Raw genomic sequence first — 15,718 nt, forward strand, 5'->3', positions numbered from 1 at the left:
GGCACCCCTACAACCCGGCTCCTTGCTGTACAGACAGCCTAGAACTGGAGCAGCCGGCCCACCTGGGCGCCCAGGAGATTCCACCCCCACCGCCCCCCAGTCCGTCCTCTGGAAGAGGCCATCCCGGCACGCCCGGACAAGCAGCCCATTGTGTTCCGCCTGCAGTGTCGGAGCACCCGAACCCTGAGGCCGGGCTCCGTCAGGAGGGATGCAGAGAAGCTGGTATTCTCTCTGCTGTAGGAAAATGGGAGGCTGCAGTGCCAGGGCCAGGGCCGGAATGACGCCAAACGCCAAACTTTCTGCTCAAAACACTCAGGGCGTTGCACCAGCTAGATCCCTCCCGCTGTGGTTACAGCCCTTTTTGGGGTGCCCTCTGCCGCAGGCAAACCGGCCTTTCTTTGCTTCTCCCCATGCTCTGGCTGAAGATGCTTAGGCTACAGCAGCTTCTAATCTCTATGGCCAGGGCTAGGGCTCTGCCTATGAAAGGGGTCAAGGCTCAGAGTGTGACCAGGATCCGGGCTCAGTACGTGACCAGTGTCAGGGCACAAGAACTCCTGTTCCCTTCAAGATCCTTTTTGCTGGATTAAGAGTCAAATCAAGCCGCTTATGTGTCCAACTTCGGCTCAGGTCATGATCTTGTGGTTTGTGAGTTCAAGCCCCGTGTCCGCCTCTGTGCTGACAGCTCAGAGCCTGGAGCTACTTCGGAATCTGTGACTCCCTTCTCTCTGCCCCTCTCCCGTTTACACTCCGTTTCTCAAAAAATAAATGAATGTTTTTTAAAAAATGTTTTAAAAGAATCAATCAACCTGAGACAGATTAACAGGAGAAAATCGATTTTAATAAGGAAAATCCACATAGACGTGGAAATTCCAAAGGAATAGATGTCATTCTGAACTAAGGAGAAGGGGCCTGGGATTTCGGAAGAAAAGGATGCACTTAACAGGGCGATGGGAAGAGCAGATGTTAGGTAATTAGTGTTTGCCCTGCCACGCGGATGGGCCACTCAGATAAAAATTTATCTCCGCCAATAACCCTTCTTCTGGGAAAGACACCCAAATCACATTCTTCTATGTAGTTAAAGGAGGGGCACATGTTCTCTTGGGCCCTCAGGGTCTCAAGTGCCTTCAGCTCAAAATAATCAATGTGCCTTAGTGGTACTAATGTCTGGGGTGGGGGGTGGGCACTGTCCTGAACCCCTTCGCCAGGGTCAGGGCTTAGGGTGTGCCCAGAGTCAGAGCACAGGAGTCCTCTTTGGTTAATGTAGGCACAAGAGCACGCCTTTTCCAGTCCCTGCCCAACAGGGAGAGGCCTCAGCTCAAATTCTGGGTCTTCCTCCCTTCCTTCCCAGCACAGGAGGGAAGAAGGATAAAAAGCAGGGTAGAAAGAAGGAGCGAGGGAGGGGGGAGGAGCGAGGGAGGGGGAGGCAGGTACAGGACTCTGCCTCTGGTTCGTGTGGGGGTCTTGGGGTTCCTAACATGGGCCAAGGTCTCTTCCTAGAAGGTGGGATGAAGCCCTTCTGGGCTGACAAGGCCCATGGCCCCACTGCTGCCCCAGTTCCCTCACCCGCCCTGCGTGCCTGGGGGACAGGAAGCCCCACGTCTCTCTCCCAGCCTCACCGAGCTGTGAGGTCCATGCCCAGCGAGGGAAGCCATGCGTTAATTACGGCCGGGGGTGGGAGTCTGGACTTTAATTGGAGAACACCCAGCTTGTAAAGTTTCAGATGCCCAATTAGTTCAATGAGGGGTGGGCTCACCTCCTCCGCCTCGCTCCTTCCTTGCAGGACGCGCCCCAAGTAGGTAGGCCCTTCCCCGGGCTCCCCACCCTGTGAGGCTGCAGAATCTTTGCCCCAAAGGCTTTTTGAAGATGCACGAAGTTCAGCATTTATCAGAGGATCCTTTTAGAGGGGAAGGTCCTCCCAGATCCTCAGGAGTGTGGACCCCAATTTGGGAAATGCTGTGCCCACTGGGTAAGATCCAACCAAAAGCACGCACTGAGTCGGGCCCCCAGCCCGGCCCAGCCGGCCCCTTGCATCGGCTGCTCCTCTACTCTCAGGGGTCCTTCTCCCGTCACCCTTACTTCAAAACGCAGCTCACCTGGTACTTTCTCCAGGTAGCGGCCACTGGCATTGATAGAGCGAGGCTGTTCATGGGGTCCCCGCCACGGTACCTGACTGATCTCTGTTAGTGTGGGTCCACCACCCCCACACCCAGCCTCTCTGTACCCCTGCACGGAGGGTCCGAGCCTGACGCTCAGTAGGAGTCGGAGCTGTGGAACCGATGATCATTTATCACCTGCGGCAGCGGGGGCCCAGAGTCCCAGGCTCTCTCTCCACCCACAGCTGCTCAGCTGCACACCCGAGTGTGCACAGAGGCCCAGGTGGGGCTACCTGGGTTCTGGGGGTGGGACAAAGGTGACAAGCAGGCATGAGTTCAATGAGAGGAGGGGGCTGGTTGTAGTCAGAGTCACCCAAGTAGCAATGGCAGTTGGCATTTGTATGGAGGGGCTCCCCCTCCCTGGACCCCAGACTAAGTCCTGCTAGAAAAGCTAGAGAAGACTCTAAGCAGTTAGGCACGCGCCCGGCCTCTCCTGCCAACCTCTGAGCTGGGTCTAGGGCCAGCCCCCTGCTCTAATATCATGGCACCAGGCTGGGCTCTGTCACACCCTTTCCAGCCCTGCAAGCCTCGCAGCAGAAGAGAGAGCTTCCTTAGTCCTGAGGTGAAATCTGGCAGGAAACCCAGTCCTCAGAGTCCAGTCTCTACCTCATGACAGCAATCAGGCCAAGGAAGCGAGGACTCTCATGGCCCATTGCCACAGGAAGTCACCCAGCTCCACGGGGAGTGAAGGTGGGAGGTAAATGGAGTGCAGCGTCTTAGGTGGTATGGGAGCAGGCGATGGAGTAGAATGCATAGAGTGGATGGTTAGAGCAGATGGAGTGAGATCAAGTGGACAGAGTGGGTGGTGTGGATGGAGTGGATGGGGTGGAGGTGAGGGTGGAGTTGAACGGAACTGAGTGCGTGGAGGGAACCCCGGGCCTGCGCAGGCGCCATCCCTCCCTTCTCGGTGAACGAATGTGTGCTACTTCCAGGTGCAGTGACCGCAGCTCGTGTGTTTGCTGCACCCTCACTACACTCTCAGCAGGTTCCTGATAAGGGTGAGCCCATCCTTATCTTTTGGGGACTGTGACAAAGGGGCCCCACACACCATACCTCCGAAATTGTGAAAGTTCTAAACAAAGTTAAAAAAAAAAAAAGCTGATATAAAATATCAGTGACACATGTGACATCAAAACACATGGAATGAACAGTCTAGTGGGCGTCTGGGCTCCGGGCTCCCTGGCACTTGGCTGGGCGGTGGCGGTGCGGAGAGAGCTTGTCCCAGCTCGGGATCTGACCCGTGCCATGATGCTAGGGCCCCACGTTCGTGCACGTGGCTCCCAGCCTCCGTGGGTGCTGGGGAAGCGGCCCGGCGGGGAACCCGGCGTAGGACACGGGCTCCAGGCAGGCACCTCCAGGACACAGGCAGGAATTGTGGCTCTAAGAATGTTCTAGACAAAGATGATTCTGCTGGGCAAGGAAAGGAGGGAAGGGTGTTCCGGGCATCAGGCCAGGCCTGGGCACGGGCATGAGGAATGTGGGTTCACTCTGGAGGCCGAGGGGAGGCCGGGGAGGCTGGAGGACCCAGGGGAGGCCAGGCGAGGTAGGGCTGTGTGGATAGCGTGTGCCTGCAGAGCTCTTGGCGGTCGGAGTTGCATCTAAAGGGTGGCTCTGGTCACGGGGGAGGGGACTCCAGCCGCCAGAAGAGAGAGGCTGGTGGCCCTGGGAGGGGATGGAGTGGAAACACCAGGAGGTGTGAGCTCCAGCCTTCAGCCTCCGGACCCTTAGCCAGACCCCAAAACAGCAACTGGGGGCAGCCCACTGTGCCCGGGCTCTTCCCCGCATCCTCCCAGGGCACTCTTGTCATTCAGGGTCCCCCTAGCCTGGCCTGGAGGCCGATGGGCAGTGACTCCGGCGCCCCCTGAGGTGCTGTGCGCCGCCGGCCCTGCCTGTCCCTGCCCGGGCAGCCCTGCAGCCCTGCCTCCCAGGAGCCTGTTGGGAATGCAGGGTCTCAGCTCCTCAGAATCCGCATTTTAGCAGAGTCCGTGGGATGTGTGCGCACACAGAAATTGAGACCCGCTTGTCGAAAGCCAGGTTTCAGCCTGCAGCGTCTCGGTGTCCCCACTGGAATGGGCTCGGCGCCTCCCTGATTGCCCCATCCTGGTTGGGGGGGGGGGGGGGGGGGGGGGGGGCGGTGAGAGAAGAGCAAGAGAAACGGCTGTGCCTCCTCGGCAGACCCAGGCAGGCTGGGTCCCCCGACCCCTAGAGTGGCTGTCACCCACAGACCATCATGACCCTCCTTTCTCCTCAGCCTGGCCTGGGGCCTCATGATACCTAGAGGGACCAGGAGGCCGATGGCCCAGGACAGGGCGACACACAGAGAGAGGGCACAGACGAGCTGAGAGCCCCCGGAGCCCTGGGGGTGGGGCATAGGGGGGCCCCGGCGGCATGAGTCAGGCCGGCCCCGCCGACCCATGCTCAGCTCCAGCTAAATTACTAGGTCTGACCCCGGCCAAGGAGCCAGTCATATAAAGGCACCTGGTGGCGGCCGCTCCCCAGTCCCAGCCGGTGGACACCCCACGATGAGGCCACTCCTGCTGTTTCTGCTTCTGGCCGCTCTGTGCGCCGACCTGGGTAAGAGCCACTGACCTGGGGGATGGGACGGGGACACAGAGTTGCTGGGTGCGGCTGGCCTCCATGAGGAGTGAGGGGGGAGGACCTGGAGATCTTTGTGTCCCTTTGGGCATAGTTTCTAGTCTATCTCCCTCTTGTGGGGTGAAAGACCCCGGTGAGCGGCCTGAGTCTGCAGAGCTCCGGGCTGGTAGGGGGACCGGCCACCAGCCAGGAGGCCACTGTCCTGTTTTCCCGGACAAAGGGAGTTCTTGAGAGGCAGGACTCTGGTTGTTGGAACCGGGAGAATGAGTTGGTCACTCCCAGCCCCTCTGGCTGGCCGTGTGACCTTGAACTAGAGCACCTGCAGCTTCGGGCCACCGGAAATGGGGCCCCGGGAGGGCTGATACAGCCTGTGATTATCAGCTGAATAATTACCACCCAGGATAATAGCCCCCTCCGTGCGGGCGGGTGAGCTCAGGCCTCCGGCCTGTGTGGGGAAGCCCCTGAGGGGAAGGCAGGGACGCAGGCACCTCGCAGACCAGGCCCAGCCTGAGGAGGCAGGGGACACAGATGGAGGGGACACTCGGGCAATGGCTCGAGGCTGGCTCTGGGGACAGGGGCAGAGGACAAGGTGCTTGTCAGAAGCGCGGCTGCAGGCGAGGCCCCAGTGAGGCCACACTCAACCCCCCCCCCACCCCCACACGGGGACTATCCGACCCCCCAGGGGAAACAGAAGCCACGTAAGTTTCTTGTTCAGAGGAAGCCAGGAGTGTGTCCCCGCCCCCGCCAGCACCTCGGACTCAGTGCGGACGGGAGCACAGGAAAAGCCTGGGGTCACCCCCGGACGGAAGGGCCTGCTCCTCCTGGGCCTGAACCTGGGGAGAAAGCCTCTGAGCCTGGGGTCTGTCAGAGCTTGACCTGATGATCGCCCGTGGTTCAGCCACAAGTGTCCCCCCTTTCCACAAGGGGGAGGGGTCTCTGAGGTCAGCTGGGCCATGTGCGGAAGACGCTGTCACCCCATGCCATAGGTGCCGGCTTTGACGTCAGAATGGGCACACCACAGTCCTCCCCCCCCGGCCTGGCACAGACGTGCCCTTTCTTGTAGCACGTGCCCCTCCATCCTGGCATCTGCCTGCCCAACTGTGCCTACACAGCTCCAGGGGCACCGTCCCCCAGTCCTCCCAGTTGGCCCCCGGTCCTCTATGAAGATCGAGTTCTCCCTGGGCCAGATGTCCCACAAAGTGTCACTCCATCCCACTCGGGGTCACACGTGTGCCTCAGTTGGCCACCCCCGGGGCAGCCTGCAGCCTCTCCAGGCCAGGAGCCTTGTCTGGCGGCCGTGTGGTCGGGACCTGGGGCCGGCCACACTGCGCGGTGGGAGGGGGGGGGGGAGGGTCACAGGGCCTCTTGCTGGAGACTGTCCGTTTATCAGTCTGGGGTGGGGGCCGCTGGCAGGCCCTGGGCAGTGAGGGCAGGGCTGCTGCCCCCTGTTAACTAAGCAGCCCTAAGCGCCCACCGTGCGCAAAACCCTCGGAGCCCCGCTGCCCCCGTCCGGGCCACCGTGCAGGCCGGGAGCCCCAGCGCAGGAGGGTGGGGCAGGGGCCACGAGCTGGTGCCAGGCCAGGCAGCCTCAGGCCGTGCTTGGTCCCATCTCACAGGGAGGACTCTGTCTCCCCGCGAGGGGCCTCGACAGCTAGAGGCAGAGCCCAGGTCCCCCCAAGTTAACGTCCTCCGTCCCAGGGCACGTGTCGTGTCTCCTCTGACCGCCTGGCAAGTCTCTGGCCCCGTCCCAGTCCCCGGGGACCAGGAGCACCTCTGGAGGGGGCGGGCAGCCCAGGCGCAGGCAGGCCCAGAGGCGGCCCCAGGCTGTCCGCAGCCCGCGCTGACGGGGTCCCTGCTTCCTCCCCCCAGCCCGGGCCCTGCACTGCCACGTGTGCTGCGGCCACAAGGACTGCCAGTCCCTGGTGGAGTGCGCCCCGACTGACAAGTACTGTGTGATCACGCAGGCCAGTGAGTACCCGGCCCGCCCGCAGGGTGCCCGAGGCGGGAGGGCCCACTCTGCCGCCCCCTGTCGGTGGGAGGGTGCTTAGGCGCAGCCCCGCGGAGCAGGGCCCGTGTGGCCTGGATCAGAGGGAGCCCGCAGGAGAGGTGCGGAGGGAGCGGGGGCACAGGGCCGAGGCAAGCCCAGGCACGGAGGGAGGCCGGCACCGGGAAGACGGGGTGGGGGTGGTACAGGCCGGCCAGCCTGCCCAGACCCCTTCCTCTGACCCCCCAGCGCCCCTCTGTGGGGCTCCTTCTTCCCTGAGCTGTCAAGGGCTGGGCTGGGGCCCTGAGCCCTGAGTGGTGCTTGGTGGTGACCGTAGCAGCCAGGGGCAGGGTGCAAGGGGGGTCACAGAAGGTCACATGGTGGGAGTTTGAGCGAGGCAGGGAGGTGAGGGGCCCGCGGGTGGGAAGCCTGGCTGGGCCACTAGACTGGGTACACAGGGCAGTGGGGGGGTTGGCCTGCAGGAGTAGCAGGGAACGGGTGGGACCGGGTGGGACCTGGGGGGGGGGGCTGGAAGATGCTGCGAAGTCACTGGCCCCTGAGTGGCCCGAGTGAGGGGGAGGCAGGCATGCTGAGGGTCGGCCACAGGGGGCTGTGCAGGGTCCAGGAGGCCCGGGCAGGCAGCAGCAGCTGCTTCTGGGAGGGGGGTCATCACCTCCTCCAGCCGCAGGTTGCGGTCCCCATCGGTGTCCTGTCTGTGGAGGTCCCGGCGGCATCCTCAGAACCCCTGGATGAGGCAGGGGGCTCTGTGAGCCAGGCACCCCCTCTGGGGCCCCAGCTCACTATGAACCCCGATGATTACCAAGGCTTTCCCACATGGGAATCAGGGCCCCCTTATTACGGGAGGCCCCCTGCTGGACCCTGCCCCTCCTCGGGGCAGGGACCCTGTGAGGGAGCAGCACAAAGCCCCCGATGCCTCCAGGACCGGCTCCCGTCAGGCAGAAAAGGATCCTGCCCAAGGATCAGGTCACTTTCTCAGGGCCTAGGGACACTCCCCTGCTTCTGGCCAAGCCCTGGGCATGTGGGGACAGGCAGGTGGCATTCTTCTCTTTCGGTCACCTGGCCGATGGCCCCTGAGGGCCCCTGTGCGCTGCTGGGTCTGCCTTGTGCCAGGGACCACACAGGCTTGGCCTTGCGCAGTATACTGGGGGGGAGGGGCAGGAAACAGCACACCCTGCAGTGAGGGGGTGGGTGGGAGGGCTGGGGAGGAGCTGTCCCCAGGGGTCCCCGCGTGCCCGGACCCCCCCCCCCCGCCGCCCATGGGCTCCTTTTGCTCCTGAAGCATCAATTCTTACATCTGGACAGGACCAGACACCCTGAGGGCCCATAGTTCCCTCCGTGGGGTGGGGGCTTCCTTTAGACCTCCAGGTCTGCCATCTCCCCCCTACCCCACCACTGACCATCGGCTGCGTCTGTCCGTCCATCCGTCTGTACTGCCAGGCGGTGCTCCCTGAGCAGATGTTGCTGACAGCAGGGCAGTCATGACCCAGGATGGCAATGGCGGGGGGTGTGAGAGAGCCGTGAGCAGAGCCCCCACCCCGGGTGGGGAGGGGGCTGGTGGGTGAGGGGGCAGGAGGACCCTGGGGCCGGAACTCGGGACAAGGACCCCTAGGTGCTGCGAGGCCGGGTATGGTGGTCACTCCCTTGTGCTCTTGGCACCAGCAGCAGGTTGCTGGGCCTCCTGGCCCCCTGCTGGCAATCCTGGGGGAGGGGCGGGCGAGGGCTGCTCTCCGTCCTCACAGCAAAGCACCAAGTGCCAGGCGGGTGTTCCCTGTGACTAAGATAAATGTCAGGGCTGCTGTGTGCCGGGCCCAGCGCACCGGCGGCCCCTTGATTCAGCCCCACAACAGCCCACCTAACACCCCATTTCTCAGGGGAAGAGCCTGGGGCTTGGAGCTCAGCCAGGGAGGAGGCGGCCATGCTGGGCAAATGTCACGGGGCTCAGGGGACTTGGAGCAGCGCCCGCCCCCATTTCTTCCGTCTCCTCAGCCATAGCTCAGAAGACGGTTAGTGGACACTGCCCTCTTCCTCATTTTGGTAACTGAGCAAGGTCGTGACCGATCATCATGTTTAACCAGAAAATTTGCTTCTGGGGTGTCTGGTGTCCCTCCTGTGGCCAAGCCACAGGAGGGGGAATGTGCAGAGGGGACTTCCTGAGCGGGCGGGGACTGGCCCACCCTCCCCACTCCCAACACCCTCGTCTCCCTGCAGCCTGTCTGTCCCTCTGATCCACCCAGGCCGTCCTTCCTGGCACCCCGCACACCGCTCTAAGCACCTCCCACCGACTCGAGCGTTTATTCAACACGGTTGAACGCTGGGCATGAATTAACCTATTTGATCTCCAAACAATCTCAAAGGCCAGTTCTCTTGTTCTCTGCATCTTCTGGATGTGGAGACCGAGGCACAGAGAGCCGGGGCCCCACCACCGATCCCCTCCGGCAGGGCCACGGCATCGAGCCCGCGCTGAGTCCTACAGGCTGAGGGAAGAGGCTCCTGGTGACCAAGCACCGCTGGCTTGGGCAGCCTGCCCGGCACCCAGGGGCCCTGCATCAGCGGTCGCCAAGGCGCAGGCACCCAGGCGGGCCAGGGAGCAGGGGAGGGTCATGCCGAGGCCCTGTGTGCTAGCTGCCTCCCCCACCCCCACCAGGCAGCCCCGTCAGCCATTTTCTGCTTGACTCAAAGATCTGAAAGCATCTGTGCTGGCTGCCCTGGGGCTGGCAGTCCGTCACCCACCTTCCCCTAACCCACCTTTCCCCTCCTGCCCCCCCATCCCAAGGAGGGCAGAAGGGTGCGGGCAGGGCCCAGCACCTCCCCTAGACGCTGAAACTCAAAGCACGGGGATGCTCTGCCAGAGGGAAGGGGTGCTGGCGGGGGTCACTGGGTCATTCCTGCAACAGATGTCAGAGGGGACACGGGACTCCCCAGCCCCGGGGCACCGCCGAAAGAGCCCCCAGGAGCCCTGGAAGTGGGCTGTGCCTGCAGCAGGCTGGGTGGGGGACATACAGAGCGTGCCACCCACGGGCCTTGCCCCTCTCTCCACAGCAAACCCTGGTGGCATCCTGGTCATGAAGTCCTGCTCCCCGGTGTGCCCCAACAGCACAATGTTCTCTGACGGCCGCACCCTGTCTGTCTCCTGCTGCCAAGGCAGCCAGTGCAACCGCAGAGCGGCCGCGGGCCTGGCGGGCAGCCCCGGCGCCCTGTGGCTCAGCGCGTCTGCCGGCCTGCTGTGGGCGCTGCTCCGGGCAGCCTGCTGAGCGCCGCCTCCACGGGTCGGCCCGGTCTCACCCGGCCCCTGCCCCGCCGTCTCCAGCCTGCCCCGCCCCTGCACATGGCCACACTGGCAGGAAGGGTCCCTGTCCTTCCTATAGCTCCTCCCTGCTTCCCCCCGGGCCACCCCAGCCCCCTCCTCCGGCTCCCACCTCAGGGAACCCACTTCTGAGGGACCCTCAGCCCCCTCCTGGTCACCCACTTCCTCCCTGGCACTTTCCACCCCACAGCTAGGCCTTCCACGAGGCCTAGCTCCTCCCACCACGGGGCTCCTCCCACCACGGGGCTCCTCCCACCACGGGGTTCCTCCCACCACGGGGCTCCTCCCACCACGAGGGCTCCTCCCACCACGGGGCTCCTCCCACCACGGGGCTCCTCCCACCACGAGGGCTCCTCCCACCACGGGGCTCCTCCCACCACGGGGCTCCTCCCACTCAGGCCTCCAGTGCCCGGGGCTACCACGCACTGGGCAGGCTGGTGAGGCTCCTGGGCGCCCCCTGCACCAGCCACGCTTGTGCTCCCACGTGCCCCGACCCGCCACGCCTTCCGCTGCTCACTCACACCTCCGGGGCGAATTCACTCCTCACAAGCGCCTCCCACCCGGGCCTCCTGGGAGCCCGGGGCCGCTTCAGAGCCTACAGGGCCGCCCCAAGTCAGGACAGGGGACAAGGGCTTCCAGAAGGCGGCCTCGCCCCCACCTCCGGTCCCCGCCAGTGACGGCGGGCCTGTTCCCGCTCCCCTGGCTGCCCACTGTGGGTGCCTGTGTTCCCACGGGGCACAGGGGGCTGTCCCACCCCGGAGGCGCACACGGCCAGGCCTCCTCCTAGCAGCTCATGGATGAGAATAAAGCTGTGCATCCTGCCCCTATTTTCCGATGTGCTGAATTTTTGGGGGGTCTCCCCCTGCACCTCAGGATCAGGCAGGGGGCACTCTATAGCGGGTGGTAGCATTCTCCAGGCATGAAGTCAGAGAGCAGGAAGCAGTCTCCTCAGCGTCCAACAGGCATCCACCCCCCGCTCGGCCTACGGGCTCCCGGGGGTTCCCGGCATCTGGGGTCAGCCCTGCGGTGTGCCCCACAACTCCCACCATCCTGCACCCCCAGTCAGGGCCCCGTAGGGCACCCAGGGCTCTTCTTGTGTGGCAAGGCCAGAGGCCCCAGCTCTCCTCCCTCACCCCTGCCCAGGGCCTCTCCCCTGACCGCACACAGGTCCCTGCACCCACAGCTCTCTCGGGGCCACCCCACTCCTAGCCCCGGGGCCCTGCCCTGGCCCACCTGCCTCCTCTCCTCGCAGGTCCTGAGTCCTTTCCCTCCCCCCACGTGGCTGCCCCTCACATCCCTCAGGGGTCCCAGAGGCAAGTGCACACCCCCCGGCAGAGCTCAGCTCCTACAGCTCAAGTGCCCGGACATGGGCGCTGTGATGGTTCGGGTTTAGGGTCCCCAGCTGGCCGGGGCAGGGGCCCGCCCCTCCTGCAGGCTCTCCGAGGCTCTGCCCACACCCTGGAGGACAAGGTGGGCTGAGGGGGCCCCGCCTTGAAACATGGATGTCAGGAGTCCCTTGGGGACCCCCTGAGGCGCCAGTCAGCTTCCCTTCATGGCCAGACCTGCTGGGCTCCAGGGGCGCAGGAGGGGGTAGGCATGAAGTCCGTGTGAAGTGGCCATCTCAGGGACAAAACAGGCTCCGGGTTGGGCCACCCCACCCGGCCTTGGAAGTTTGGGGTTTCTTCCTCAAGGAGAGTGGAAAGTCCCTCTCTTAACTCCTGTCGGACCAGCCTCCCCGCGAGAGCAAGTACAGTCCCAGCGGAACCCACACTGGGTGCCGCGTGACCACCCGCGGTCCCCTCCAAGACGTCGACATTCCGAAGTCGAGGTGCGGCCAAGAGACATTTCCATAGGAGGATGTCAGTTTCCCAGAGGAGGACCCTGACGCACAAACGGCTTTTCAGATTTAATTCTGGGCTGGCAGCGTGGTCTGCCCCGAATTCTCTCTGCCTCCCCCCAGCGCCCACGGCTTCCCCACAGTCATCCAGTCAGTGGGCGCTCAGCGCCCAGCGCGTACCAGGATCGCGTGGGCCCTGGGGCACCGCAGACCTGTAGCAGGACACACGTGGGCCCACAGCTCCTTACCAGGCCTGTGGGGGAGCGTGGGGTGCTGGAGAGGTCACTAGGCTCTCAGAGGGGGAGGTGACGACTGTGATCCCGTCCCTTGGAAGCCAGTGAGGACAAAAGGTGCAAAGGCCCAGAAGTAAGGAAGGGCCGGGGGGCTGCACGGAGACCCAGGCCGTGGGGACGCTAAAGGTGGGCAGCAGGTGGGTCACAGAGCAGGATTTGTGAGAAGCTGGGCTTGATCCTCAGGGAGGAGCGTTTGGGGGCTGGGTGGGCATGGGGCCACAGCAGGGGACACAGTCTTTGACTTGTTCTTCCTGCAGGAAGGCGGGGAGGCAGCGGGAGCTCGGAGAACTTGGCTGACATGCCGAGTGGCGCCCAGCTGCAGCCAGTGGCCTTCCTCCTGGCTCTGCGTGCCTGGTGTCACAGTCGGGAGCTGGGCCTCTGCCCTGCGCTCGGCCCTGGGGGGTTCCTGGGTCTCCCTGTGTTGCGCCCCGGTGTCTTCTGGTCCCCAGGTAGCAGCCCTTGTCCATCCTTACGTAATAGTCCCAGGTAGAGATGACACACCTCTGGTACCCTAAGCTCTTGTAGGTAGAGACTGAGCTCTCTGCCAGGCCCTGCTCAGGACCCACCTCCTGCCCAGGGGGCCTGGCCCCACACCCAGAGCAGGTTGCAACTGCATGCAATCCCCGGAACCGGGGCCAGGTGCCAAGGCTGAGCCCCTGAGGCCAGCAGGCTAAGCAGGGAGTGGCTGTGCTGAGCTGCTCCAGAGTCACAGCTCAGCATCTGCCTGAGGCCCTGGGACAGGGACCGAGTGTCCTCGGTGTCTAGGCCATGTGAGGACAGCGTACCACCCGCTCCCAGGCCACCTGCCGATGCAGATGCTGCCAGCTCCCATTATCTCGTACCCTGACAAGTGCCCGGGACCTCGTCTATAAAGTGCAGAGTTGGAAAGAGGCTGCCCACCTCTGAAGTCCGGGTCTCATCGGAAGATTGAAGCCCTCCCCCCCCCCCCCACATACTGGGGAGGAGAGTGGTCCACCCGAGAACCTCATCCACTCTTGCCAAAAATCTGTTTTTTAAATGTTTCTTTATTTGGGGGGAAGGAGGAGAAGAGAGAAGAGAGGGAGAGATAATCCCAAGCAGTCTCCACGCCCAGCACAGAACCTGATGTGGGGCCAGATCCCACGAACTGTGAGATCATGACCTGAGCGAAAATCAAGAAGCAGACACCCAACCAACTGAGCCACCCAGGTGCCCCACCAACCCCAAAATCTTTTTTTAACGTGGTTGTCCCAGCAGGGTTTTAGTGAGGGTGACGGGATCCAACAAGGGTCCATATCCTGTTCCCAAGGGACAAGGGGCAGATGAGAGGGTGGGGGCTGTTAAGGAAAGGAATTTTCGCTGCTGTGTGTAAGAGGTACCAGTGCCAAAGACACACAGACGGACTGACAGGACACATGATACACACAGGGGACTTTTTTCTCTCGTAAGTGTTGGGATCAGTGATGTCCTCTGAAAGCCACCCCCAAATCAGTATATAATCTTAGGGAAAGACTGTGTGTCTGCGTGTTGGGTGTTGCAAACCCCAGAGCTGCCTGCTAAACACTTGCAGACCTAGGGCTGTCAGAGGCCCCCCTGGGTTTCACTCCACAGTCTTTGAGAATTACTATTTTCTCTTGGCAAAGGCAGGTGTGTATGTGAATGAGAAAGAGAAGAGGGGACAGGAGGCAGAGACATCACTGTAACTATCTCCTCCAGGATACATAAGTTGTATGCGTGGATGAGTGGATGGATGCATGGGTGGGTGGATGGATGATGGATGGATGGATAGTGGATGGATAGATGGATGGATGGTGGATGGATGGATTATGGCTGGATGGTGGATGGATGATGGATGATGAGTGGATGGTGTGTAGATGGATGGATCATGGGTGGATGATGGACAAATAGATGGATGATAAATGGATGGATGGGTGGATGGATGGGTGGTAGATGGATGAGTGGATAATGGATGGATGGATGGATGGATGGATGGATGGATGGATGAGTGGATGGTGGGTAGATGAATGGATAAATGGATGGATAATAAATTGATGGATGGATGATGAGTGTGGACAGTGGGTAGATGGATTGATCATGGGTGAATGATGGATAAATAGATGGATGATAAATGGTTGGACGAATGGAAGGAAGGATGGATGGGTGGGTGGATGGATGGATGGATGGATGGATGGATGGATGGAAGGAAGATGAATGGATGAATGGATGGATACAGGGCTGGCTGGTTAGATGGTGGATGGATTAATGGATGGATAAGTAACAGATGAGTGGATTATGTAGGTGGTAGGTGTTCCCCACCGTGGAACTTACACCCCACACTATCATGGAGCTCAAGGGTTTAGAGCCACAAGCTCAGGCTACGGCAGGAGGAGCAGTGAGTAGTGGCACAGCAGAAGGGAGAACCTAGGGGTGCAACATGAGAACATTTGTCCTTTTCTCAAACCCTAGAGGGAGCTTATCCTAACACGGAGAGAATGAACCCCCCCAGGGCACCTGGGTCTCGGGTGCTTCGGGCTCTGTGATTCTGGGCCTCTGTGTTCTGCAAGCCCATGCTGCTGAGAGCCTGAAGTCAGGGGGCTCCGAGGTCGCCAGGGTTGCTGTGGTTCCACGGCTTGGTGCTCCCGCTCGTCTGCAGGCCTTCTTCCTCTCCCTCAGGGCAGGGCAAAGTCCTCACGCCCCGCTCGGAGAGCGTCCCCCCATCACCTGGTCGCCTGAATCCCAGTGCCTCTCAGGGACACAGCCGGAGATGCTGATGGGCAGGGCCCACGTCAGACCTCTGTTGGAGGGCCCGGCGCTGGTCCTGGGAGCCGGGGCGGGGCCTCCCGCAGGGGCGCAGCCTGCCAGGCCTGAGAACTGAGCCCAGGGCTCCAGTCCAGCCATTCCCGGGGGACAGGCTGCACCCCAAGGCAGGGAAGGGCTGCCCGTGTGGCTGCTCCCTGGATTTCCACTCTGGCAGAGCAGGAAAGGGAGGCCCCACACCGGTGGCCATGGTCCCGGGGACGGCGCAGGGCAGGTGGGGCAGGCCGGGCCCTGGGAAGCCGGTGAGAGGGACCCGTGTCTAGGCCTGTGGCCCTGTGTGTACAGGTGAGTCTCCGGCACATGAGGGAGGAGTCGGGAGGCCGGGGCGTGGGGTAAGAGCCCCAGGCCGGGAGGGACAGAGGGGAGGGCAGGCCCAGCCCGGTTCCCGCCGGCCACCTGCTGGCTGGGTGGTCCTGGGCCAGGCTCTCGCTGCGTCACCCGAGGGAGGCGCTGTGTGTGTGAACGGGGGACGAAGGCCGCAGGGAGACACTGTATCCCTCCACTGCCTGACTCATGGGGTAGTCACCTCAGCCCAGCTGGGGAGGGAGGGACAGGAGAGGGCGATGGCGTGCCAGGGGCCACCGGGGGCCCAGAGCCAGGCCCTGCCCCTTGTCTTTGCTCTGTCCTCAGGAGCCCCATCTCTTGGCCTCCTTGGTCGCCCACTCACATGGGGTACCCTTGCCTGTGCCCCATCTCCCCGGCTCATCCAGGGGTCCTGAGGGCTGGCCCTGTCTC

At 62.6% G+C, this 15,718-nt stretch overlaps 1 protein-coding gene across 1 annotated transcript; it reads left to right on the forward strand.

Moving 5' to 3' along the window:
- Window positions 1–4,675: 4,675 nt before the first annotated feature.
- On the forward strand, window positions 4,676–10,004 carry LOC120232324 (secreted Ly-6/uPAR domain-containing protein 2-like). Its single transcript, XM_039232966.1, has 3 exons — window positions 4,676–4,727; window positions 6,618–6,716; window positions 9,793–10,004. Exons 1-3 carry the CDS (start codon window positions 4,676–4,678, stop codon window positions 10,002–10,004), a joined length of 363 nt encoding a protein of 120 aa, XP_039088897.1.
- The last annotated feature ends 5,714 nt before the right edge of the window (window positions 10,005–15,718 follow it).

Source organism: Hyaena hyaena, unplaced genomic scaffold (assembly GCF_003009895.1).
Source record: "Hyaena hyaena isolate Hyena2069 unplaced genomic scaffold, ASM300989v1 scaffold_69, whole genome shotgun sequence".
Taxonomy (NCBI): Eukaryota; Metazoa; Chordata; class Mammalia; order Carnivora; family Hyaenidae; genus Hyaena; species Hyaena hyaena.